A 26,269-nucleotide genomic window follows, 5' to 3' on the forward strand; every position below is an offset into this window, starting at 1 on the left:
TATGATCAGTATAAACTATGGGTTTGACATAACTCACTAAATCTGGATAAAAGATTCTGGGTAAATTAAATATGCGCGCGCGCGTGTGTATATATATATATATATATATATGAGAAGGTGACAAATGAAGTCATCAGCAACCACGTTGAAGTGCGGTGCCTTGGGATCATCACTAAGCTTCTTCTGCATGCGCTGCAGCTTGCATGCATTTGTCTAACCTTATGGTCCTCATCTCATCTTACCTTTCCAAATGCCACTTCCCCCTTTCCGACGCGTGTCCTCTTCATGCAAACTCTTCTCCATAAACCCGAGCTAATTTGAACCTGCACAGCCTAAAAAACTCTCTCTTTCTTGCTCAAACTAAATTCCTAATATTTTGTTCGTCATAACACCAGGCCTATTTATAAACTAATTAGATTGTTCATTCTACTGTATATTCAGGTAAACTTTAAATGTTTTTTCTTTGTTTTTATGGGAACATTAATATGCTATTTGGAAATTTAATTTCTTCCTCTTAATTTTATTTTGTCTCAGTTCTTTCCTCTGTAACATACTTGAATTTGCAGAGAAAGTTCCTAACCATTTAGAAACCCCCTTGATCAGTATCTCTAATCACAGTACAAAAATATTTTTTGATTATCTGTAAATTTGCTTAATGAATTCTAATTTCTTATTCATTTCCTCAACTTTTTGTGTGTCATTGTTAGCTTGTAGAAATTTAAAATTTTCCCTAGTGTTGATCTTTATTTCGAGTGTCTCGAAGAAAATATGGTACACAATAATCACAGTAATCTTCCACATCATTGATCCTAAAATTTCTTTCTAAACTCTTGTGCGAAGAATCTTTTTTAAGACAAATGTTAAGATAATAATCCTTTGTGCTTGTATCTCGCAACAAGTATTTTTTGTAAATGTATATAGATGGAAGATCCAAACTCGGCCATGGAGGGGAGTACTGAAGAATACTCATCAGAGGAAAACAGAGGAAAAGTTCGCTGGATCTTGTGGAAGGGCTTAACAGTGGGAAGGAATATTTTGGTGACAGGATTTGTGATGTCTTCCGCTCCTGTGATAGTTCCTCCTCTTGTGGTTATCTCCTTTCTTGGGTTCGCTTGTTCGGTTCCGTATGGGCTGTTGTTGGCGGGCTATGCTTGCACTAATAAGCTTATGAGTATGCTGCTTCCGGGGTCTAAACCCCCTCCATTTCTTTTGGATTATGGACAAGTGTCGTATACAGATGAAGTTGTTGAGGATAATGATCATGGTGCAGAAGAAGATGGGTGGCGTAGAGGAGCTGTTGATATGGAGAAGGAAGAAGAAGAGATGTTGGAGAATACACGGGAAACAGTTGAGATGAGGATTGAATTAGAGGAGAATGGCAATGATCGTTGTATTGATGTGGCAAATCATGGAGTTATTAGAAAAGATGAAATTGAGATAGTGGAGGAAAATGGGTATGAAGAAGCAGTTGAAGAGTTTGAAGATGAAAATGAGGAAGAACCTAAGAAATTAGAAGTTGAGGTGAGAATTGAAGGAGATGGAGAAAAGGAAGAGGAAGAGCCTGCGATTGTGGAAAGCCCAGATCATATGCCAGTTGATGATGTGGCTGCTGTTGTTGTTGATATTGAAGGAGATGAGAAAAGCGGCGGAGCCATTGAAGATATGGCAGCACAATTTAAAGTGACAGACATTGTTGTGGAACTATGTAAGAGTAATGAAGTTAAGGAAGATGAAGAATTGGTGAAAGAAACAAGTGGATTACCTCAAAAAATCAGGGAGGAGAGTATCGCTGATAATGGAGAGAACAACCAGAGTGTAGAGAAATTATCCGGAAAGGCAGTGGAGGAAAACCGGCAAGTTAATAAGAATGTTGAAGAAATGGAAATGCCAATGGAAGGTAGAATTAGCAATAACCCTGTTACAAAGGTAGAAAAGAACGACGGGGAGGATGTGCCAAAGGCGGATGTGATTCCCAAAGGGGGCAAAATGGTTGGAACTACAGATGTCTGTAGTGTCGAAGAAGAGGGGGAAAAACCAGTTTTAAACAAGCCTTTTATGTTGCAGGGAGGAGGAGATGATAATGTTGGTAAGGATGTAGTACAAAATGTTCAATTGAATGGGGAGAAGGAAAATGTGACCTCTTCAAATCCAGATGTAAGAGAAATTGCTGATGAAAGTGGGTTTGATAATAGAAATGCAGCTGCCCATTCAAATGCAGATGACAACACCATTGGAGGTAAAGCTATAGAATCTGACCAGCAGCTATTAGTTCATTCAAAGTATTCACTTTGAAGACACAAAGTGGGTATAGTGATGATATGTCATCATATGATTAGATAATTTTAAATTTAAAAATAAAGTAATACTCAATCACGCCATAAAACATTATCATATGTATACCTATCTTATGAACTTAAAAGTGTGTAAAGTTTGTATAATTAGCATTGCTCTAGTTCTTTTTTATAAGTTTCCTTTCCAGTAATCTGAGTTCATGTGTGTATACTCCATTGACGCATCCGCAGAAAATGAACACTCTTCAAGTACCTGTGGAAATCCTGAGACAGTTGATTATATGGCGCTTCCTGTTTGTTCAGGAGAACGCAAGTGCAACGATGCTGCAATTTGCTCACAGAAAGACAATGGTATGGCTTCCAGTAAGGTTAGAAAATTGCAATTTGTATACTTGTATTTGTTTTCCACACCTTGGAAACTTTGAAACTTAGTGGAATGAAATAAAGCTATGTAATTGTTGTATGTTTCAGGAGGTGTACAGTGAGGAGAAAATCTGGGAACTTATGGAGGCGATGCGGCTGATAGTTGGATACAAAGTAGCGTCGCAGGGCACATGCATTGAGGAGTTGAAGAGACTGTATTTGTTGTGTGGAGTTGAGCCTCCAGCCTCGTTTAAGAACCCTTCTGATCTTGTTGAAGTTACTGAAAAGCTCAGGCTTCTCATGTCAATTGTCGGAGTCAAGTAGAAGATACTTACTTTTTTGTTCTTCTATAGTTTAAAGTTGATGTTTAAGATGCAAATAATATAGAGAAATTTACTCTTGCCCCTCTAATTTCAAAAATCATAATATTTGAAATATTTAGGGTTTTAATGAAATTTGTAAGGGTTTTTAACAACTTATTCCAATTAGATTAATAACTAACGAGGAGCCAATGTCACTAAAATCACATCCCAACGTACATGAAATATCATATTGTTGATTATTTTCATATGGCTAAATGACTATTTCCCACCCAAGATTCGATGAACTGATATATTTCCAATTTTAAAATTTGAAAAAACCAATATTTTACCCATTTGTTGAATTTGTTAAAGAATCAATAATTTTTTCTAAAATTGTTGAAAAAACAAAAAAGCTCTCAAGTTGAGTAATGTTTTACCCCAAAATTTTATTTAATAACTTTGGCATCCTAATTTATTTTAATTTCAATTGAAATGAAAAAATCACAAGTATAGATGGGGGTATTAACAATGTAAAATCATATGTTTGGGGGTTCGAATATAATTTTAACAATATTAAGGGTGTTAAATAATTTGTAGGGGATTTTGAAAATTCAAAAATTTTAGGGGTGCTTTTAAAAGTTTTAAAATATCAATATATCTTTAGTAGTTTCAAATGACAATTATACCCACAAAGAACTTCACAAAACCTAACTTATTAGAGGTGTAAATGTCATAACACAACTATTAGGGTTATACTTATATTTTCAAAATATATATAGGGGTGAATATGATAATTTTGAGGTAAGATAGGAAAAATATCCATAAGCCCCTAGAAAGTTTTAAAAAATGCATGTACACCTTCAAAATATTGTTTACAATTCAGTCAAATATGGATATAATAGTAACATTTTAAACCTTTGGTGACAAAATGAAATTTAATTACACTATATTATAATATTTAGATAAATTGATATAAATAATCTTTGACTATAAAACTAACTACTGACTTTGACAAATTGATAGGGAGTAACTTGAATAGTGTCTTTGTGAGGCCTTTTGTAAGTCTGCCCATGTGTTTTTGTGAGTTGACCTTCTATATTATATTTTTTAATCAAATATTAATTATTTTTTATATATTAGGTTGGATTAGTCCATGGGTTGTAGCCTAAAGCCCCTGACATGGCTCGTAATTTTGCGACCATGCCCTCATGGGCCATGCCAAAAAAAAGCGGCTCTAAACCGATTTGAACTAGTTTCACTTTTAGAAATTATCAATTATTTGTGTCAAAAATAGAAGTGATCATCTAATAGGGAAGTTTAATACATTCAACAATACAAACAATATGAATGACATTAATCACAAGATAATAATAATGTATCGTCTTCAAGATAAAATTTGTGTTGATGTCAAATATTATTTTTCGATAGATGTCCATATCGTTAGATACTAATTTGTTCGACTAATTTAGGTGAGCATTGTTCCAACAATGTTCTAGATGTTAGGGCTTATGGTTTAAGATATAATTTTTTATTCTTCGACAATAATATTATCAGCAATGTTAGATAATATTAATTAATAAATGCTCCAATTAATTTTGACCAACATTGTTTTAATGTTACGTTAGGTGTTAGAGTAGCTTCCAAATGGTTATTTTAAAAATTAGTTTAGAACCAAAATAGAATCATAATATAAAGTTTGATCAAATCAACTATTCTACTATGGAGTTCTACCACATTTTATGGCGGATTATCACTAGCAAATCATTTCCCAAAAATGCATCTTGGATGACTTACCATAACCTTATCACTCTAACTCTCCTATAAATTGAAGCCCTATGTTACCTATTAACATCCAAACAATTACAATTTCTTTGTTCTTCAAGATCTATGGAACTTTAGTCTCCATCTTCTCCAAGAAGACCATTCTCAAGTCAATTCCAGTGAGAGTAATGAAGAAACATACCAAAAGTTTCATCATAGTCAGATTAGTAACTCACCAGAAGCCATCGACCATCAAAATCATATGGCGTCAATTTTTACCTTTTTAGGATTGGCGAGCAAAGCAAATCGGGTGATCAAAAAGCGTTGAGTAACTTCTAAAGGAGAAGAAGATTAATGGAATGACATGACAATGAACTTGGCTTCTTAATCGAGTTGACCTTCATTCCAATTATATGGACACCGAAAAGTTATATTGTATCGAGTTAAAGTAGCTAGTTGAATAATATTGAATGTTGTATTGAATTCTCAATTTTTAATTTGAATAAAACATTATTTTTTTTAGACAATTTATTCATGAATTTTTAGAAAAAGATGTGTTTACAAGGAAGCTTTCAACCCTGAAAAATTATCCTGAAGTTCAAATTAATAAACATGGCTCTCATTCTTTTATGAAAATTATGATTAATATTATTATTTATTATTAGGTATGTACAAAGAATTCCTTATAAACTAATGCAACAATTTGTTATAATTGAATATCATCTATCATAACGGCTTAGTTTGTTTTTTATTCAAATTCAATTGATCACATTAAAACCTAATCAAACTATCTTGCATTTTCAATAAATATATTTCTACTATATATAAAATTTTAAATATGTAATGATAACGTCATCAATCAGACCAAACAACCAACAAATAAGTTTTTTTATCGGATCAAGACCTAATATGAATTTTAAAATATTGATTATAATGTCTAACCATAGATGATGTGCTACATAATGTTTTTAAGGGTATAAATTAAAAGAATAATATTATATTTAAAAATTATCAAAGAAACTTATATGTTTAAATTTGATATGATGATTTAAAATTTTGGATAAAATTAACTGATCAAAAAATGATTGTCTAATATATAAGGTTACTTGTAAGTTTGTAAAGAATAATTTGTTTAAAAATTTCACATTATTTATCATTTATTTTCATATTGAAATCCAAATGATTTATTAGTAATTTTTTATTAAAATGGTAAATTAATAAATACTCTGCTATTTAAATTTAAAAAAATACGTTTTAAGAAAATAAGGAAATGAATTTAATGCAAATTTTAAGTAGGTAAGAAAAATCTGCGACACAGATTATAGTCTTAATGACGTATTATTTATAAGGTAACATTTTTGTACACTTACCTTGCTTGACTGTATAAGGATTAGGAAAATATGATGTGAAACGTGCATTTTAAGGTAACATTTTTTTTTTTTGTCATTGAATACAATTTATTCATGAATTTTCAAAAAAAAATCTATGTTTGCCTAGAAGTTCAACTTCATAAAATATGGCTCTCATTCTTCTATTAAAATTATGATTAATATTATTATTTGTTATATATAAAGAACTTCTAATAAATTGATGTAACGATTTATTATAATTGACATATCATTTATCATAATGGTTAAATTTATTTTTAATTAAAATTTAATCAATCACATTGAAACCTGATCAAACTGTTTTGTATGTTCAATAAATATATTTCTAATATATATATATAATTTTAATTATGTAATAATAACATCATTTATCAGAGTAATCAACCTAGCTATAGGCTTTTTGGTTGGGTCAAGACCCGATCTGAATCTAAAAACATTTATTATAATGCCTAAAAAATAGGGATACAAAATCATAAATAAAATGTTTTTAAGGGTATAAATTAAAAGAATAATATTAAACTTTAAAATTTTCAAACGAACTTGTGTGTTTCAATTTGATTTGAAGATTTATAATTAGGGATAACATTAACTTATTAAAAAATGATTTGTCTAATATATAAGGTCACATGTAAGTTTGTAAGCAACAGATTGTTTAAAACTTTCACATTATTTATCATTTATTTTCCTATTGAATCCAAACAATTTATTAGTAATTTTTTGTTTAAATAGTAAATTAATAGATACTACGCTATTTAAATTTAAAAAAAAATAAGTTTTAAGAAAATATGGAAATGAATTTATTGCAAATTTTAAGTAGGTAGTAAAAACCAAGCACACAGATTATACTCTTAATGACATATTATTTATAAAGTAATATTCTTGCACACTTGCCTTACTCAATGATAGGAGGATTAGGAAAATGTGATGCCAAATGTAGAGATGACAATGGAAAGGGAAGGGGTAGCGATGACTATCCTCGTCCTCGTCTCCCTAAGGCGGGACACATCTTCGTTTTTGTTACGAGGATTACAAAGCATCCCTATTCCTTATCCGTTAAGGAATAATTTTCTGCTCATCCCCTCCCCTTACCCACCTCGTCATCATCCCCTCTTCTAAATAATTAAAAGTGCAATGAATACTTTTGAAAATTACATTTTTGGAAATAAGTATGAGGAGACAAGGGTATGAGACGGGTATGGAGACATATTTTTCCTTATCACCATTTTTAGGGATTGTTTTTGTCTTCGGCCCCATCCTCATTCTTACTTATGTCGAGGAATCGCCTCCTCACATACATGATGGGAGCCCTATTTTTAGGGTCAAGTTATTGTCCCTAGCCAAATTAATCTTTAAGTTGAAAATGATATCTTTCCACCTTCTATCAAACATTGTTAGAAAAATTATTTGATTTTTAGGATAAAATCATTGAAAAGACAAATATATAGACACTCACACACTCAAACTTTATTATATATATTTTCACCCATGTTTTTTATTAAAAAATAAATAAATCTAAAACAATCATTGATGATGACTAGAATAGTGCATTTCCATTAAAACTGACTATTTCAAAGCGATTTTAATTGAAATTATATCGGGCATGTTGGTGCAATTTTAGTTAAAATTTCATTGGAATGATGCGAATCCAATCAAAAGTGCACCCATATGGTTTAACACCATTCTGATGTGATTTTGATGAAATTACATTCGAATAGTGTGATTTCAATGGAATTGCACTATTCTGATGTGATTCCAATGTGATTATGATACGATTATAATCTTAATTTCAATTGTAATCGATGTGATTATAAATTTGAGACTGATTAGAGTTAGAGTTAAAGTTCTAATTTTTTCCAATTAAAGATAGAGTTTAAATGATAAATTTTAAAGTCAGTTGGATAAAATGTAATTTGTTGGATATTTAGGGTTGTAAGGATGGGAGCTTGTTGTTACATTGTTTGGCCAATAGTAATGATATTTTTACCTCAAATTTTATTAAATATATTTTCACCTATATTAAAAACATTAAACTTTAAAACCTATAACAGTCATCAGCGATGATTGAAATAGTGCAATTTTACCAAAATCGCATTATTTTGGTGCAATTTCATTTGAAATCACATTGCCATGTCAATCTAATATTAGCTAGAATCACATCGGAATTATGTGAATTCAATCGAAATTTCACTAATATGGTGTAATTTCAATAGCATCGCATCATTTCGGTGTGATTTCAGTACGATTATAACCCTTATATCAATTATAATAAGTGTGATTACGAATTTGAGATTAGTTAGAGATAGGGTTTTATTTTTTTCCAATTAAAGATAGGGTTTAAATGATAAATTTTAAAGTTGATTGGATAATATGTGATTTATTTGTTATTTAGGGGGTTTGGGAGTGCATTCAGAGAAGATGTTTGTTATTGTTAGAGATGTTAAATATGTTGTACGCAAGTATTGCAAACAAAGTTAAAGTTGCAAAATACTAGGGCCACTACCCATTTGACATAACATATGACTTAATGTGTTAATAGGAAGAAAGCGATGGGGAAGTATCTTGTCGTGGGAGGACAAACCATATTGGGTTTTCAGCCTTCAAACTTAGGGTTCTTTGATTGATTTTCTACCCCGATTGTAATGAAGACAAACATGAATTATGAGCATTCCAAGGTAAGTGTGATTTAATTTAATAACTTTATTGTTACTATAAAATTGGCATGAAATTAGTTATATTAACTAATGCAATAATTATGGTGTTGGTGTTTCATGTTCAAGAGGCATTGGCTCACCTAATTATGATACCCAAAGTGTCATTTACATAGTTGCGCGTCCTTACTTTATTAATTTTTGTCGCATTCTTCAACCTCTTTATGAAAAAGTTGGAAGGAAACAAGTAAAAAATGATTGCATTAGGGTTTATCACACAAATTATATGAGGTTAGAGGAGACTTTTAAGGAGACTAAAAGGATCAATACTATTACTAATCTTTGGAAGTCGGATACTCAAAATATTGAGTATATGGTAATAACAACACATTGAGTGGACTAGTCGTGGTCCTTAAATAAACGAATTATAAATTTTGTATACTTACATCTGCCTAAGAGAGGAAATGACATACAATGACAATATTTGAGTGTTCAAAGGGTTAGAGGATTGAGAATAAGGTAAATTCAACTTTAAGAACTGTTTATAAGAATATGTATGTATAATTTTATTGTACATAATTTCATTAACATTCATTAATTTTATTGATAGGTGCAAACTATCATAGTGAATAATGTTAGTGTGAATGATAGTTTAATAAGTATTGTGGTGAAGTGAATTTCCTTATGGTGATTGCTAGCACTATAGACCCTTAATAATGAAGTTAAAATTGATTGTGTTTATTGTAATATATATGTATACAAAGAAAATGTCTATGACTTGTTCTTTTGGTTTGTGATTAATTCAGGATAAAATTTTTTATGATTACTTTGGTATTTCCTATTCTATATAATGAAGAAAATACCTTTATGGAGATAGAAAATATTAAAAGAATTTTAGAAAAGTTATACAATGAATATGTTGACATGATGTCATTTGAAAATCCATCTATTGTTTTTGTACCTTCACAATATCAACCAAGGACCTAACAAGCACCATCAACTACATCAGGTATATTAAATCATTGTCATTAATGGAACTTTATAACATATCCTAAGTTCTAATATGAAATATGTATTCATTTGTGGCATTTGAAATTTGTAGGCAAAACATCAAGCTCTTGATCTTCTTAGAGTAGGCATTATGAGCTTAGATATAGTTGGCTGCATTTGAAGGAGCATAGATAGAGAACACATTCATAAGAAATTATGAAGTCTGAGTTGGAAACATATTTTAAAAAACGGGGTGTAAAGATACCTGAGGATTTCAACTCAAGAAACTTTAATGCATTTTACTAGTAAAGGGACCATCAGTATAAATAAAGAATACTTTCACAAATGGCAGTCATTTCTTCTCTATTCCTGTTTCAATAGTGGCCTCCGAAAGGATATTCAGTGTTGGTAGTAGAGCAATCCCTATCACCAAAAACAGTCAATATACTTAAGTATGAAGCTAATTGGATTAAAGCACTTTATAATATTAAAAATTAAGATCAAGTAGTCAATTACTTGCTACTATTGCATACTCTTTAAACTTATTTTTTATTTAATTGTTAGCAGTATGATTAATTTTTTTATTTCTTTTTAATTTCATGAAGATGCGAGATGAAACTAAGATTGTTGAGTTTATCTTGCCAGATAAATGAAGATAGAAGGTAAATTACATTTGTTGATGAACAACTACTTCTTTGATGCTTAAGAAATTGTTCTTTTTGACAAGTAGTGCTACTTTCTTTTTCTTGTTCTTGTTTTAACAATGCTTAATAGTGTTTGATTTTTAATTATGAAGTAATTTTGAGGATGTATTTTTCTTTATTTTTTGTTCTTAATAGAATTAATACTAGCTTTTTAATCTTGATTTTGCTATCGTTATTTTCAATTGAAAGAATACTTTTATGTACAAATTTTCATATTTGGTTCTAAGTTTAGTTGTTAAACTTTCTATAGGTTACAAAACTCCTAAAGATTAGATATATTGGGCAAACTACCTTAGGGAGAGCATCAATTTTTAGTCTTTTCTTAGGTGTTGGTAGTTTGGTACATTGTGGGCATTGGGATGAGTTAGGTGAGAGATATGTCTTGGTTTAGTCTCTTGGACCAGAGTTGACTCAGAAAATGATTGAGGAGCTAATTAGACAAATGAGGAAGTAGACTCAAGATCAACTGAAAAATTATATTGATTAGAGAAACTGAGACCTAGAGTTTAGTTTAGGGGATAGAATGTTTATTAGAGTAACCCTTTTCAAGCACATGATAAGGTTTAGGAGAAAGGGTAAGTTGGCTCCCAGGTATATCAACCCATACGAGATTGTGGAGTAGGTCGACAAGGTAACTTATAGACTTGCATTACCGATAAGCATAAATTGTATTCCATGTTTCATTGCTATGTAAGTATATTGGTGATCTTTCTCATATGTTGAGGACTAAAGAGATGTAGTTGTCTGAGGATTCGAGTTATAAGGAGAGACTTGTTTAGATCCTTGATAAGAGGATCAAATAGTTGAGAAACCACTAGATTTCCTTGGTCAAGTTGTTTTCGAGGAATCATAAGGTCGAGGAAACTACTTGGGAGATAGAGTAAATTATGAGAGAGAAGCATCCCGAATTGTTCTGAGTGAATTTTGAGGATGCAATTCCAATGAAAGAGAGGAATCATAACACTCACAAGTAAGTCTCGAGGGCAAGATAGTCTTTATATATGAGTTTGATTAATGTATTAATGATTTAATGTGATTTAGTAATCAAAGTATAAGTTTTTAATGACACAACCGAGTATAGTGAGGCCAAACCCCATGTGTTGTTGTCATATCAGTCGAATAAGATGATTTCACATAATTTTCAAATTTAGTAACGCATGATCGTATGCCCTAGGTACATTCTCATGTATGTTGAATGCGGTTTTAATTTTTAGAAGGCACGTTTATTGTGTTTTAGGGATTTTTATTCTTATCCCTAAACGCACGAACTTTCTAAAAAGAATGAGGGATTTTGAGATTGATCATCTAGCTTTTGTGCAACTGCTTTGACAATCGCTTTTTGATGGCATGGTGAGAGGAAATCTATAGAGAAAATAGCCTATTTATGCACTTCATCTCTTGCGAATTAGAGATGAGTAAGACCTGTTAGTGTTTTTTTATGATAATTAGTATAAAACACATTTTATAGTTTAACTATTGGGCATAAAGATCAAACTAGTAAGATGTTAGATTGTTGGAAAAATAGGAAGTGTTTGTAAAGACCGGATTAGGTCACAGATCAAACGTTTTCTACATTCTGGGCTTGCCACATGGTCATGCGATATGGGACACATGATTTTGTGCGCTAAGCTTAGAATTTAGCTTACGTTTTTGGCATTTTAACGATCATTGGGTATCGTTGACCAGTTAGTGGTCAACTAGGACACATAGATTACCTGTGGTAGTCTTAGCACGACTATGTGAGAGAGAAAGACTATAATACCCTTATAAAACAGTGTAGTTGAGATATGTTTTAGAAAAGAAATTGTATTAAATATCTGGATAGGCACACACCCATGTCAATAAGAGCACACGCTAGTGTATAATGAAAAATAATACATGGGAAAAGGCCACGGGGAGGTTGGTTGTGTGTGAGTAAGCAAAAGGACATACCTTTGTGTGTCCATAGACACATACCCAAGCATGTAAAGTAGATTAAAGAAAAAGGAAAAGGATTTAGTTTTATAATTTATAGGTCACCTTAATTGACAGTACAGAGATCCCAAATATGCAGTAGTATCCCACATGCCAAAGAAATAAGTTTAGTAAGGCATAAGAGCAGTAGTTGGGTGAAAGCTAAGACAAGTCAGGTTTAGTTAAGGCTCAAGATGCAAGCATGCATTTAATTCAAAACATGCAATCAAACATGTAATAAAACTCATGAACTCCAATTAGATGATGGTAGGTCCTATCTTCGTGCTCATACTGAACTCTAAAAAATGTTTAGGCTACAAATCTTAACTTTCGGATTATATTATGTCATGTTTGGTCATTGAGGAACCATACTTTACTTGGTGAAAATATATGTATTTGGAAACTGTAATTGAAACTAAATACTAGGCTAATCAGACTATAGCGAATATAGGGATTTGGTATCTTAGTCATGTGAGTTGTCTCTTTGTCCCATAACACCAAATTATATCTCAACTGAACTCTATTGTAAGCAAGTATGGTGTCTTACTATAAACAGTGTAGAGAATGTGTACTCACAATACCACCTCATAACAATTCTATAATGTCTAGCACTAAGACTTCGACACCTTCAGGCAAATGTACACCCACATGTATTAATGTACACCTAGGCTCAAGCATCGAATGAATGCCCGCCAAAGTGCAATGTACAACCGTTCATAGGTAGCATGTCTTTGTTCACAATGTTTGTCATTTTCAAGAATTAATCAGATACAACTATGAACGCCTGTTTACACGAAATTGCATGCTCATTTATTCATGAAAAACAAGGAAAATTTGACTATTCAAAGGTCTATTTGAAATTAAAAATGGCAGGTACACCCATATATTATTAGAAACATGTCATTTTCACATATCAACAGATGCTTCTCCAAATCCAATGGTGATATCAACTATTTCTTCCATCCAATATTATAAATCAAAACCTCTATGAGTTGAAATATGTTACAGAATATATATGTAAAATTATATATTATTTTTCTCCTCCAAAATTCTCTCCAAAGCTTACAACTCACTTATTTGAGAGAAACACTTATGCTTAATTTTTTATCATCCTTTGTAAGACATTTTTACTCAATATTTTTTTTTATTTTATCTTTATTGGACAAAATTTCAGATAAACTATTGTATTGGATGCAATCCTAAATCAACTAGAGTGTTTAGGCGAAATCCCAGAGAACAATTTTAAAGGGACGTTATCTTTTCAAATAAAACTTTAAATCGATTGCTTAAAAAAGTAGTTGTAAAAAGCTTAAAAGAGAAAATTTCAAATCATTATAAATCTTGAGCCTTTTTCCCTCTTACTCTTAATTTTATATTTATTGCTTATATTTGAGAACATTGTTAAAATTAATTGTGTGATTACTTTTGATTAATTATTTGTGTGAAAGATTTAATTTGTATTAAATTTTAAATAATCCTATTAGCTGGTGTTTTGAACTGGTGGGAAGACAATGTGCGAAAGCAGCAGTTGACAATAATTTTGGTGGCAGTAAGTTTAGTGGTGTTGAAGGAGAGACGGAATTTGTTTGGGTCAAAGAAACTGGGGAGGCCATTTGAATTTGGTTGGGTCGTGGAAGAATGATAGACCATAAACAAACGATCAGAACCAAAAAAAAAAAAAAGACTAACAGTGGCTTGTGCCAATAGCCTATAGTTAGAATGAGTGGTGATTAAATAAAAGATGACAGAACAATTTTTGAAAATGAATTAGAGATGGAAAATAGAGTAATAGAGAGTGATGAAAACTTTCTGTATTTTCTTTTGATTTTCCACAACCATTTATAGTAGATTGCCCATGTATATATATATACAATGACACAATTATGGATTCAAAATTTAAACACACAATATAAACTTAAAAGTTAAATTCAAATGAGGTAAACTGGGTGGTAGACTGTTTTATTGAAGGAGACTGGTCTTGTTTGACACCGAGTAAATTTTATATATATATATAAGAAGGTGACAAACAGTAGGAAAGAAAATTTTAGTGACAGGTTTTGTGATGTCTTCTGCTCCTGCGGTAGTTCCTACTCTTGTGGTTATCTCCTTTCTAGGGTTTGCTTGTTCGGTCCCGTATGGGCTATTGTTGGCGAGTTATGCTTGCACTAATAAGCTCATGAGTATGTTGCTTTCGGGAGCTAAACCCCCTTCTTTTCTTTTAGATTATGGACAAGTGTCATACACAGATGAAGTTGTTGAGGATGATGAGTACGGTGAAGAAGAAGATAAGTGGCGTAAAGGAGGTGTTGATATGGAGAAGGAAGAAGAAGAGATGTTGGAGGATACAAGGGAAACAGTTGAGATGAGGATTACGTTAGTTGAGAATGACAATGATCATTATATTGATGAGGCAAAGCATCAAGATGAAATTGAGGAAGAACCAATGAAATTAGAAGTTAAGGTGAGAATTGAAGGAGTTGAAGAAAAGGAAGAGTCTGCGATTGTACAAAGCTCGGATCATATGCAAGTTGAAGATGTGGTTGTTGTTGTTGTTGATATTGAGGGAGATGAGAAAAGTGGCGGCACCATTGAAAATATGGTAGCACCATTTGAAATGACAGACACTGCTGCGAAACTATGCAAGAGTAATGAAGTCAATGAAGATGAGGGATTAGTGAAAGAGACAAGGGCATTACTTTAAAAAATCAGGGAGTAGGGTATAAGTGATAATGGAGAGAAGAACAAGCAGAGTGTAGAGAAATTATCCAGAGAGGCAGAGGAGGAACACCAGTAAGCTAACAAGAATGTTGCAGAAATGGAAATGTCAATGGAAGGTAGAATAAGCAATAAGCCCCTTAGAAAGGTAGAAAATGACTCAACTGAATACATAGGCTAGCACAAACATTCCTAACACCTCCTTGTGGATAAGTAGTGGCTTCATTGTCTATTTAAATCCTATGTGGTGTAGCCCCCAAATGCAAGCAACAAATTCTAAACTAATTTAAGGGAAATTGAAATTTTTACCCATTTTTTTTACCGTGTATACATATATACCACTCATTTTAAAGCTTAAACAAAAATACCACAACAGTATTACATTTTCCTAAAATACATTCATTGATATAACTCATACAGAAAAAGAGAATACCATATCTCTTTTTTTCCTCAGCCTTCTAGTGAGGAAGGAATATCTACAGTATGGAAAAAAAAATTTTTAGCAAAGAAGACATGTGATTGAATAATAAAACTTGTATGTTATGTGTTTTCTTCATGAGCTCATGTGAAATTTAATTTTGTTATGATTTCATTTTGTTAGATTGTTTAATACTGTTATTTCATGTTATTTTTATTGTTTAAAGTTGTTATAATATTATTTAATATTATATTAATGATTAGAAAATATATAAATTTAAATCTAAAAAATTTTCAAATAAAGAACGGGTTGGCGTCGCCAACCCCTTGGCATTAACGCCAACCCTTGGCGGCAACGCCAAGGGGTTGGCAATATCAACTCCCACTGGTTTTATGTTTTTTGAATTCAGTTCTCTTTCTTGTAGTGAGCCCCACTGAATTTAAAGATTTTTGGATTCTTCCTTACTTGCACCCCTAAGCCCACTGCGAAAATTTAGAAGTAAAATAAAGTGATTTTCAAATATTTTAACTTATATGGCCCTACTACATGAAAGAGAATTCAAAAAATATAAACTAGTGGGTGTTGGCGTCGCCAACCCCTTAGCGTTGCTGCCAAGGGGTTGGCGACGTCAACCCGTTTTTCGTTTAAAATTTTTTCAGATTTAAAATTTTATATTTTATAATCATTAATACAATATTATAACAATTTTAAATAATAAAAACAATATAAAATAACAACATTAAATAATTTAACAATATGAAATCATAATAAAATTAAATTTCATTTGAATTCATAAACATGAATCTACCATACATTATTTGATTTTTAATTGTTCATAAAGAAAACACATAACATACTGACTTGAATGTGGATAATTTTACTGTGAAATTTCTGTAACAAATATTAATTCTCTAAATAAATTTAATAATTTTTGTCTCTTCCTCACTAGAAGACTAAGGAAAAAGAGAAATGTAATATTCTCTCTTTTTGCATAAGTTACATTAATAAGGATATTTTAGGAAAATAAAATACTCTTATGATATTTTTGTTTAAGTTTTGAGATGACCAGTATATTTGTATACACAATAAAAAGATAGAGTAAAAATTTCAATTTCCCCTAATTTAATTGTATGTAAAATGATCCTTTCATTATGGAAAAAAACAACTCAATACGATTCTTCTTGTTTGAATTTATGTTTTCTACATGAGATTTTAGATGTGAGTTTCTCAATTAAAAGAAAATGGTTGTTACAACTGGGGGATTTTAGGATTTTTATCTTAAAGTTAAAGGTGAAGTTAACATTATATTTAATTAAATTGTTTGGCTCTACGAAATACAGTAATTAAAGAGTTGACTGTTTTCTTAGTAATATGATTGTTTGAATTATTTTATTTTTTAATTTTCAAATGTAGATCACATCATTTATATATATATATATATATATATATATATGAGAAGGCGACAAATGAAGTCATCAGCAACCACGTTGATGTGCGGAGCCTTGGGATCATCACTGAGCTTCTTCTGCATGCGCTGCAGCTTGCATGCATTTGTTTAACCTTATGATCCTGGCCTCATCTTACCTTTCCAAATGCCACTCCCGTCTTTCCAACGCGTGTCTTCTTCATGCAAACTCTTCTCCATAAACCCTAGCTAATTTGAACCTGCACAGCCTAAAAAACTTTCTTTCTTGCTCAAACTAAATGCCTAATATTTTGTTCGTCATGATGACACCGGGCCTACTTATAAGCTAATTAGATTTGTTCATTCTACTGTATATTCAGGTAAACTTTTTATGTTTTTTCTTTGTGTTTATGGGAACATTAATATGCTATTTGAAAATTTAATTTCTTCCTCTTAATTTTATTTTTTCTCAGTTCTTTCCACTGCAACATACTTGAATTTGCAGAGAAAGTTCCTAATCATTTAGAAACCCCCTTGATCTGTATGAATAATTAATCTTCATTGTTATCTCTAATCACAGTACAAAAATATTTTTTGATTATCTGTAAATTTGCTTAATGAATTCTAATTTTCTTATTCATTTCCTCAACTTTTTGTGTGTCATTGTTAGCTTGTAGAAATTTAAAATTTTCCCTGGTGTTGATCTTTATTTCGAGTGTCTCGAAGAAAATATGGTACACAATAATCACAGTAATCTTCCACATCATTGATCCTAAAATTTCTTTCTAAACTCTTGTGCGAAGAATCTTTTTGAAGATAAATGTTAAGACAATAATCCTTTGTGTTTGTATCTCACCACAAGTATTTTTTGTAAATGTATATAGATGGAAGATCCATACTCGGCCATGGAGGGGAGTACTGAAGAATCCTCATCCGAGGAAAACAGAGGAAAAGTTCGCTGGATCTTGTGCAAGGGCTTAACAGTGGGAAGGAATATTTTGGTGACAGGATTTGTGATGTCTTCGGCTCCTGTGATAGTTCCTCCTCTTGTGGTTATCTCCTTTCTTGGGTTCGCTTGTTCGGTTCCGTATGGGCTGTTGTTGGCGAGCTATGCTTGCACTAATAAGCTTATGAGTATCCTGCTTCCGGGGTCTAAACCCCCTCCATTTCTTTTGGATTATGGACAAGTGTCGTATACAGATGTTGTTGAGGATGATGATCATGGTGAAGAAGAAGATGGGTGGCATAGAGCAGCTGTTGATATGGAGAAGGAAGAAGAAGAGATGTTGGAGGATACACGAGAAACAGTTGCGATGAGGATTGAATTAGAGGAGAATGACAATGATCGTTGTATTGATGTGGCAAATCATGGAGTTATTAGAAAAGATGAAATTGAGATAGTGGAGGAAAATGGGTATGAAGAAGCTGTTGAAGAGTATGAAGATGAAAACGAGGAAGAACCTAAGAAATTAGAAGTTGAGGTGAGAATTGAAGGAGATGGAGAAGAGGAAGAGGAAGAGCCTGTGATTGTGGAAAGCCCAGATCATATGCCAGTTGATGATGTGGCTGCTGTTGTTGTTGATATTGAAGGAGATGAGAAAAGCGGCGAAGCCATTGAAGATATGGTAGCACCATTTAAAGTGACAGACATTGTTGTGGAACTATGTAAGAGTAATGAAGTTAAGGAAGATGAAGAATCGGTGAAAGAAACAAGTGGATTACTTGAAAAAATCAGGGAGGAGGGTATGGCTGATAATGGAGAGAAGAACAACCAGAGTGTAGAGAAATTATCCCGAAAGGCAGTGGAGGAACACCGGCAAGTTAATAAGAATGTTGAAGAAATGGAAATGCCAATGGAAGGTAGAATTAGCAATAACCCTCTTACAAAGGTAGAAAAGAACGACGACGAGGATGTGCCAAAGGCGGATGTGATTCCCAAAGAGGGCGAAGTCGTTGGAACTACTGATGTCTGTAGTGTCAAAGAAGAAGAGGAAAAACCCGTTTTAAACAAGCCTTTAATGTTGCAGGGAGGAGGAGATGATAATGTTGCTAAGGATGTAGTACAAAATGTCCAATTGAATAGGGAGAAGGAAAATGTGACATCTTCAAATGCAGATGTAAGAGAAATTGCTGATGAAAGTGGGTTTGATTTGTTTCAAAATAGAAATGCAGTTGCCCATTCATATGCAGATTACAACACCTTTAGAGGTAAAGCTATAGAATCTGACCAGCAGCTATTAGTTCATTCAATGTATATACTTTGAAGACACAAAGTGAGTATACTGATAATGCATTACTATATGATTGAATGATTTTAAATTAAAAGATAAAGTAGTATTCAATCACTCTATAATAAATCATCTATATACTTATTTTATATACTTAACATGCGTAAAATTTGTATAATTAGCATTGCTCTAGTTCTTTTTTATATGTTTCCTTTCCAGTAATCTGAGTTCATGTGTGCATATCTATTGACGCATCTGCAGAAAATGAACACTCTTCAAGTACCTATGGAAATCCTGAGACAGTTGATTATATGGCGCTTCCTGTTTGTTCAGGAGAGCGCAAGTGCAACGATGCTGCAATTTGCTCACAGGAAGACAATGGTATGGCTTCCAGTAAGGTTAGAAAATTGCAATTTGTATACTTGTATTTGTTTTTCCGCACCTTGGAAACTTTGAAACTTCAGTGGAATGAAATAAAGCTATGCAATTGTTGCATGTTTCAGGAGGTGTACAGTGAGGAGAAAATCCGGGAACTTATGGAGGCAATGCGGCTGATAGTTGGATACAAAGCAGCGCCACAGGGCACATGCATTGAGGAGTTGAAGAGACTGTATTTGTTCACTGGAGTTGAGCCTCCAGCCTCGTTTAAGGACCCTTCTGATCTTATTGAAGTTACTGAAAAGCTCAGGTTTCTCATGTGTATTGTTGGAGTCAAGTAGAAGATATTTACTTTTTTTTTTTTTCTAGTTTTAAGTTGATGTTTAAGGTGCAAATAATATAGGGAAATCTGACTCTTGCCGTCTAATTTCAGAATTATCATTTTAATATCAGTGGATTTGTCTTTTTGTTTGTTTAGAAAGCATCATAAATCTTATCCATATAACTTTTATATATTTTTATTAAGAGTACTTATATATGCACAATTTTGTGTATAAAAATGATATATAAAAAAGTAATATATTATTAGATAGTTTTAACTTAAAGATAAAATAACACTTAATGACATAGTTTTTTATTTGAAAATTAAATAGATTTAATGGGTGAATATGTTTAAAAATATACAAGTTTTGATTTTTTAAAAAATGAAAATATGTAAATTTACAAGGGTATAATTCATAAACAAAAGCATGACCAAAAGACTTATTCCCACCAAGCTACGATGAAATCCTAGGGTCTCACTTTTTAACTTTCAAAAACTCAAAAACTCATTAATAAGTCATTTTTTGTTAAAAATACTAGTTAAGATTAAAGGTAAAACTGTTATTTACTAAAAAAATTAATATTTTATTTTATTTTATTTTCTTTCCTGAGTTAAAAAATATCATATTCCCCCCAATTTAAAGTTTTCAACTTTTGAAAAGTGGTCATTCCCCCTCCAAATCTAGGGTTTTTTCCTCTTCCTTCCTACGGCCACCATCTTATAACACTAGCAACTTTCCCTTCTTTATCTGCCACCAACAAAGGAAGACTTACAAATCGAAACGCTGACGTCCGATGAACAACGAAGGTGTTGAATCTTTGTCTTCATTGAATCTCATCGGACGATAAGAATCAGCTTCAAATGAAGCTTCCATTTATCGATTCATCTCCCCCTAAAACTAAATAGATGAAAAATGAAGCTGATTAACGTTGTTCAGCACTGATTCAAAAAAGATAAAGATTCTTCGCCTTCGTTTGTCGTCATTGGTATCTTGGCTTGTAAGTCTTCCTTTGTCGGTGACAAAGAAAGAAGAGAAAGTTGCTGGTGGCTAAAGAAAGGAAGAGAAAAAAACCGCTAGTTTGGTTGGGGGAGGGGGTGGAATGGCCACTTTTCAAAACTTAGAAACTTTGGGTGGGGAAAATTATAATATTTTTAAATCTGGGAAAAAATATAATAAAACTTTATTTTTTAGCAAATGATGACTCTATTCCTAATTCTAACGGAAATTTTTAATTAAAAAATAATTTATAAATCGGTGTTTAAATTTTTTAAAATTAAAGGGTGGGACGATGGGATTTTATACCTTACGTGGGAGCAAGTCTTTGGGCCCAAAAGTATTAATTAAATAAAAAAAAAACTCCCTTAAGTTTAATTTTAATATAATGTAAATTCATCACAAATTTGATTTTGATAATATGAAGATAGAGTTATTGGCTTATATTTTTCATCATTATAATTTTTTATTAAAATTTTCTATGATAATATGATATCATTAATCATATTTTATCATTATATTTTTTTATTAAAATTTATTATGATTGTTAAGTGTATGGAGTTGAGTATTAACACCTTTAATCACTGTAATCTTGGATTAAAATCTGTCACTAAAAATTCAATTCCATAATATAACTCTCAGGATATTAAATTACCTGCATACACACTTTTTTCAGTGTAATTTTAATACGAAAAATCCATGAATAAAATTTAAAAATAAAGAAATAATAAAATCTACAAGGGTTAATATAATTTTTAGGAATTATATTAATATTTTACGTATACTAAATTTTAGACCTATGATGCTCCTCCACAATTATTGCCCTTTGGAAAGAATTGTTACTATAATTTATTTAAAGAATATTAAAACTTTGACTTGCAAAATTACAAAATTTCCGTTCATAAATAAAAAACTCAGTGGAAATGTACAAAGGTGTCAGATCATAAAACATTGACAATCAACATGGAACGTGTGTAGTAAAATTCAACATAACATAAAATTGTTTTGAAAATACATCTCAAATCATAAATATTGCAATGCCTAAAATACCCTCATATCGGTTTTATGCTCATTGATCTCGCATTGCAGTAATCCTTTTCACCTATGTATGATTGTACATATTTGTCTCATGCATGACTTCCTGATTCATGGGCAGTTCAAGTCGTAACCCTATCTACGGACGTGTATATCCTATGCATGAACTTACATGCTTGTGTCATTCGTGAAACATAGGGGTATTTATCTTTTTCTTTTTGTGAATGATTATATACTCTTTCTACACGATCGACCTATCTTATGTGTCACGGACAAACGTATATTTGCTCCATAAAATTGTTCACCGATCATTGGAACTTCTAACCTATTAAGTGTGCAAATGTGCATGTCTTTATGCACAAAACGTATGATTGATAAAATATAATACATGTCACCATCATGTTTGTTCTCAATGGTTGTGATTAACAACTGTAATGTTATTCTCCTATTGTTTCTATCTTAAATCTATACTAAACTTTTTCAAATATATTCTCTACCACGACATATAACATATTTCTATAGTGATAAACATTATAAAACTTGACAAAATATTTAGATCAAGAATCACAAAACGAGTCTCTTATGTATAGTTCTCATACTACCGTAACATATTCGTTAAATTAAGAACATGACATAAAACTCCTAATAATAAAATTATATGTATAATTTTGTGCATAAATACCTATATATCACCATGTGATTGATTATTGTTTTATTTTTAATTTTCAACTGTTAAATCACATAGTGACATATAATTATTTATGCATATAGTACTATTTATACTCCCGATTCACTCTAAATCATTACTCACCGGTTTTACAAATTATCTATTGTTTGAACAAATTAAAGATCATATAATCCTACATAACAATTTCATCAATTTATCATGCAATTCCATACATCTCAATCTTAGTCGTGCCCTACCTTGCAACAAACATCATTCACATAACATCAAAATTGCACTTTAGCAAATTCCAACATTATATCCATATTACATATTCACATAACCATTGTTTACACCAACTAAATAGCAATAACTAAGAAATTACATCTCTTATTTGATTTTCGAATGACAAAGTTTGACGTTGATTCTTCACTTTTCATTGTTGCCGAAACAATAGGTGTTCACTTCACCATGTAGGGTTGTGCACCACTTAGAAAATTTCATACATGACGTATTATTCACTTATCTGACATGATATCAATTGAACAAACGTACACTCTTTATACACAACCATTTATCAATTTAAAAATCCAATTTTTTATACTTGAACAATTTCTTAACTTATGCCATATTTAACCTTGATTGCAAATAAACATAAAATGACAAAATTAACCTTGAGATGTAAATGTGGATGTTACATAATCCCCCTTAACCTCTTGAGTTTGATACTAAATAAAGTTGCTCAAATGTTAAATATCATGAAACCATGCTTAAAATTTTTAATTTTTTCTTAAGAATAAAACTATATATACAAACAAATATTACTAACTTACACATAAACTCTAATATTGCAATATGTAATTAGGTGATGTAAATATTTTTTTTTCTTACCTCAAAATTATTCAATCCTATAATGTCACGTCAAATTGTATAAATAAATTAGTAAAGTTTGTTTTAATATGTAATACTATTCATTTTATTAATATGTATTAGATTATTATCTATTTTTATATACATGACACTATTATATCATTCTTATCAAATACTACTTTTTTTGGTTCCTACAATAGATTTGGAGAGCCTTTTTTTTTTTTTTGGATAAAAAGATTCATTCTTAAAAAAAAAAAAAAGAGAAAAAGAAAAAGTTGTGGAATCAATAATTTTTTCAATTCATTCCTAGCATTGAGTACCCTTTTCAATTTTTGGTTTAATTCATAGGAATTAATAGAAAGGGTGGATCTCTTATAATATACCATGTTGTACATTGTAGAGATGTCTAATCATTGCTTAGCGAATATCTATACGAACATTATGCAACATATAGACACGTTATCTACCCATATGTCAAATAAAAAACACGCGTAGAAGCCCATTTATTTAAAAAGAATAAAAATGATGGAACTTGGTAGTTTCATTATCTAATCAATCAGATCCCCTATCGTTACAAGATATCGTCAACTTCTAACTTTTTAGGATTCTATGACCATTCAATTTCCCCTATCATATCTAATGTTCTTTCTTTTCACAAATTGCAAATTTCATTTGTAATCTCTTCTACAGAGTCATACCACTGATCTTGCATACTCCTGAAGAAATTTCACTTGTTAACAATTGGTGCTAGAGAAAATGCCTCTAAAAGCTCTTTTGATTCCATCACATATTTTTCCTTCCAACCATTCCAATCAAAAATACTTCTCCAATGGCTCCCCATGGAAAAATAGATTAAAGAAGGCCCTAAATGTTCAAACTACTAAAGCAAATTAGAGTACTTTTTCTCAAGAACACCTTAAACTTATAGAGCAACCCAAATTGCCAAGCTCAAAAGTCAAATATGTGTGACCACTTAAATGTTTGATGAGTTTCTCTGGAAAAGGTGGCCAAATGTAATCAAACAGAAGTCTTGCTACACAAGCTTGAATGAACACTTAAAGTTCTGGTGTTTCAAGCCAATGAACCAAATATCAAACTTAGAGAATCTATATTCTCCTTGTTAGTGTGTCATGCACCTCTACCTAATAACGTTAAAACCCATCCCATAGTTATATTCAACGGAACATATAACCTACAAAATTTAGATTCTTTCAGTGACCTATGAAGCTCCACCAAGTCTTTGACCTAGCCAAATGTTGTTGTCTAGCAGTCATGCTCACTAAAGAAGCAAAAAAAGGTTCAATAAGCTACTTGTTGATTCCATAACTTCTTGGAAACAACTATCCATATAATTCTTCAAGGAATTCTAGACAAATAGGAGATTTTTCACGTCAATCAATCACCCAGGGATAGCATGGCAAGAGAAAGGCAAAAAATTAAAGTCTTATTATCACAGGCTGAATTTTTTCGACCCACCTGTATAGCATCTCTGATGTGTCGTCTCAAGGATCAATCTTGCATGCGTCCACATTTTGGCTTAAGGTCACTGGTTTCATCTTGCCTTAGACTCATCAGGGAAGCAGCTCCAACTCTCGACTAGTTTGTGTTGGGTTAGCCTAGTCCCCTATTCAATGCACTACCACAACAACATTATGCACGCCTCATAATTAGAGCACTCATAACTACAAATATTGCATCCACAAACCAAATGACCATACACACTCACTCTTAAACACATCATCACTCGTAGTTGCCCAAAGTCTTGTCACGACTCCCAACTTGAGCCTGAAACAAACTCCCTACTCAAAATGAAGCATGCCTTCTTGCTCCACTCAGCTCACAAAATACCCCTAGTCTCCCACTGGTCGTATCAAATGATCATGCGATGAATGTCCCCCATTTTGGCTAAAGGGATGCCCTACCCCTTGTCAAGCATGACGTACCTTCTCATGCCAATTTCCTCACGACACCTTGGAAGACCCCCGTCTTTCACCTAGTGCACCCGCTCGCTATGGCATGATGTATTCTTGGCATTTGCTTATTAAATCTAGGATTTCTGCCTATCCCACGTAAAACGGCCAGTCTGTCACCACTTGTAATTTACGTGAAGGGATCTCTTTTTGCTACCGCAGCATTGGCAATGGTTTGGCTCTGATACCAAATATCATAGGCTGAATTTTCCTGACTTGCCTGTGTGGCATCCATAATGTGTCGTCTTGAAGATCAGTCTTGTCTTAGGGTGAATTTTGGCTTAAGGTTACTCGTTTCGTCTTGCCTTGGACTTATCAAGGGAACAGCTCTAACTCCTAACCAATTTGTGTAGAGTTGACCTAGTCCCCTTTTTAATGCGCTACCACAGTAACATTACGTACGCCCTATGGCTAGACCACTCCTAATTACAAATATTATATCCACAAACCTAATGACTATGCACACTCATTCTAATCACTCGTAGCTGCCCAAAGCCCTGTCACGACTCTCAGCCTAAGCCCATGACATTATTACCTAGAACACTTCAATCTTGAACTCTCAAAAGTTACCTACACCTAGAGAAATCAATTAAAAAGCATTGATTCTAGGCGAAGTTCACCAATACATCGAGTTTTGGATAGAACTACAAGTCGAGTCCTTAGCACACTTTCGCAAGATGTCTAAGAAACATCTACTGATAAAGAGCTCCAACGCTGCCTTATAGAACACTGGCTTGAATGCTTCAACTAGCACCCCTAAGATAAAACAAAAATGAGTAAGAGGACAATAGAGACAGACAAAGAAACTTCAAGAAGCAATGGGTTGAATAATTACAAGTCCTACTTCACCTGCCTATTATAGTGATTACA

General features: G+C 32.1%; 2 protein-coding genes across 6 annotated transcripts; both read left to right on the forward strand.

Annotated features, from left to right (window-relative positions):
• The first annotated feature begins 355 nt into the window (after positions 1-355).
• LOC123220397 (FK506-binding protein 5-like) lies at positions 356-19,996 on the forward strand. 3 transcript variants are annotated; one of them, XM_044642607.1, is made up of 4 exons: positions 356-441; positions 17,823-19,146; positions 19,428-19,564; positions 19,670-19,996. In XM_044642607.1, exons 2-4 carry the CDS (start codon positions 17,823-17,825, stop codon positions 19,883-19,885), a joined length of 1,677 nt encoding a protein of 558 aa, XP_044498542.1. In that variant the 5' UTR covers positions 356-441; the 3' UTR covers positions 19,886-19,996. The 3 variants fall into 3 exon arrangements, with proteins under 3 accessions (XP_044498542.1, XP_044498543.1, XP_044498541.1); XM_044642608.1 differs by lacking the exon at positions 356-441 and adding an exon at positions 17,167-17,318 and having other exon boundaries at positions 19,428-19,547; positions 19,670-19,811; XM_044642606.1 differs by lacking the exon at positions 356-441 and adding an exon at positions 17,172-17,318.
• Positions 455-3,065, forward strand: LOC123220399. Of its 3 annotated transcripts, none has more exons than XM_044642610.1 (3): positions 462-2,236; positions 2,523-2,642; positions 2,763-2,908. In XM_044642610.1, exons 1-3 carry the CDS (start codon positions 922-924, stop codon positions 2,774-2,776), a joined length of 1,449 nt encoding a protein of 482 aa, XP_044498545.1. In that variant the 5' UTR covers positions 462-921; the 3' UTR covers positions 2,777-2,908. The 3 variants fall into 3 exon arrangements, with proteins under 3 accessions (XP_044498546.1, XP_044498545.1, XP_044498544.1); XM_044642609.1 differs by having other exon boundaries at positions 464-2,236; positions 2,523-2,659; positions 2,763-3,065; XM_044642611.1 differs by lacking the exon at positions 2,763-2,908 and having other exon boundaries at positions 455-2,301; positions 2,523-2,615.
• Positions 19,997-26,269: the final 6,273 nt, after the last annotated feature.

The sequence above is a fragment of the Mangifera indica genome, chromosome 7 (genome assembly GCF_011075055.1).
Source record: "Mangifera indica cultivar Alphonso chromosome 7, CATAS_Mindica_2.1, whole genome shotgun sequence".
NCBI classification, from domain to species: domain Eukaryota; kingdom Viridiplantae; phylum Streptophyta; class Magnoliopsida; order Sapindales; family Anacardiaceae; genus Mangifera; species Mangifera indica.

What these genes read in the sequence shown, in the direction of transcription:
- LOC123220397 (XM_044642607.1), top strand. Translation starts at nt 17,823, where the DNA reads ATGGAAGATCCATACTCGGCCATGGAGGGGAGTACTGAAGAATCCTCA. An exon ending in AGATTACAACACCTTTAGAG is followed by an intron (nt 19,147 to 19,427) that starts GTAAAGCTATAG and finishes ACGCATCTGCAG; the next exon opens with AAAATGAACACTCTTCAAGT. An exon ending in ATGGTATGGCTTCCAGTAAG is followed by an intron (nt 19,565 to 19,669) that starts GTTAGAAAATTG and finishes TGCATGTTTCAG; the next exon opens with GAGGTGTACAGTGAGGAGAA.
- LOC123220399 (XM_044642609.1), top strand. Translation starts at nt 922, where the DNA reads ATGGAAGATCCAAACTCGGCCATGGAGGGGAGTACTGAAGAATACTCA. An exon ending in AGATGACAACACCATTGGAG is followed by an intron (nt 2,237 to 2,522) that starts GTAAAGCTATAG and finishes ACGCATCCGCAG; the next exon opens with AAAATGAACACTCTTCAAGT. An exon ending in ATGGTATGGCTTCCAGTAAG is followed by an intron (nt 2,660 to 2,762) that starts GTTAGAAAATTG and finishes TGTATGTTTCAG; the next exon opens with GAGGTGTACAGTGAGGAGAA.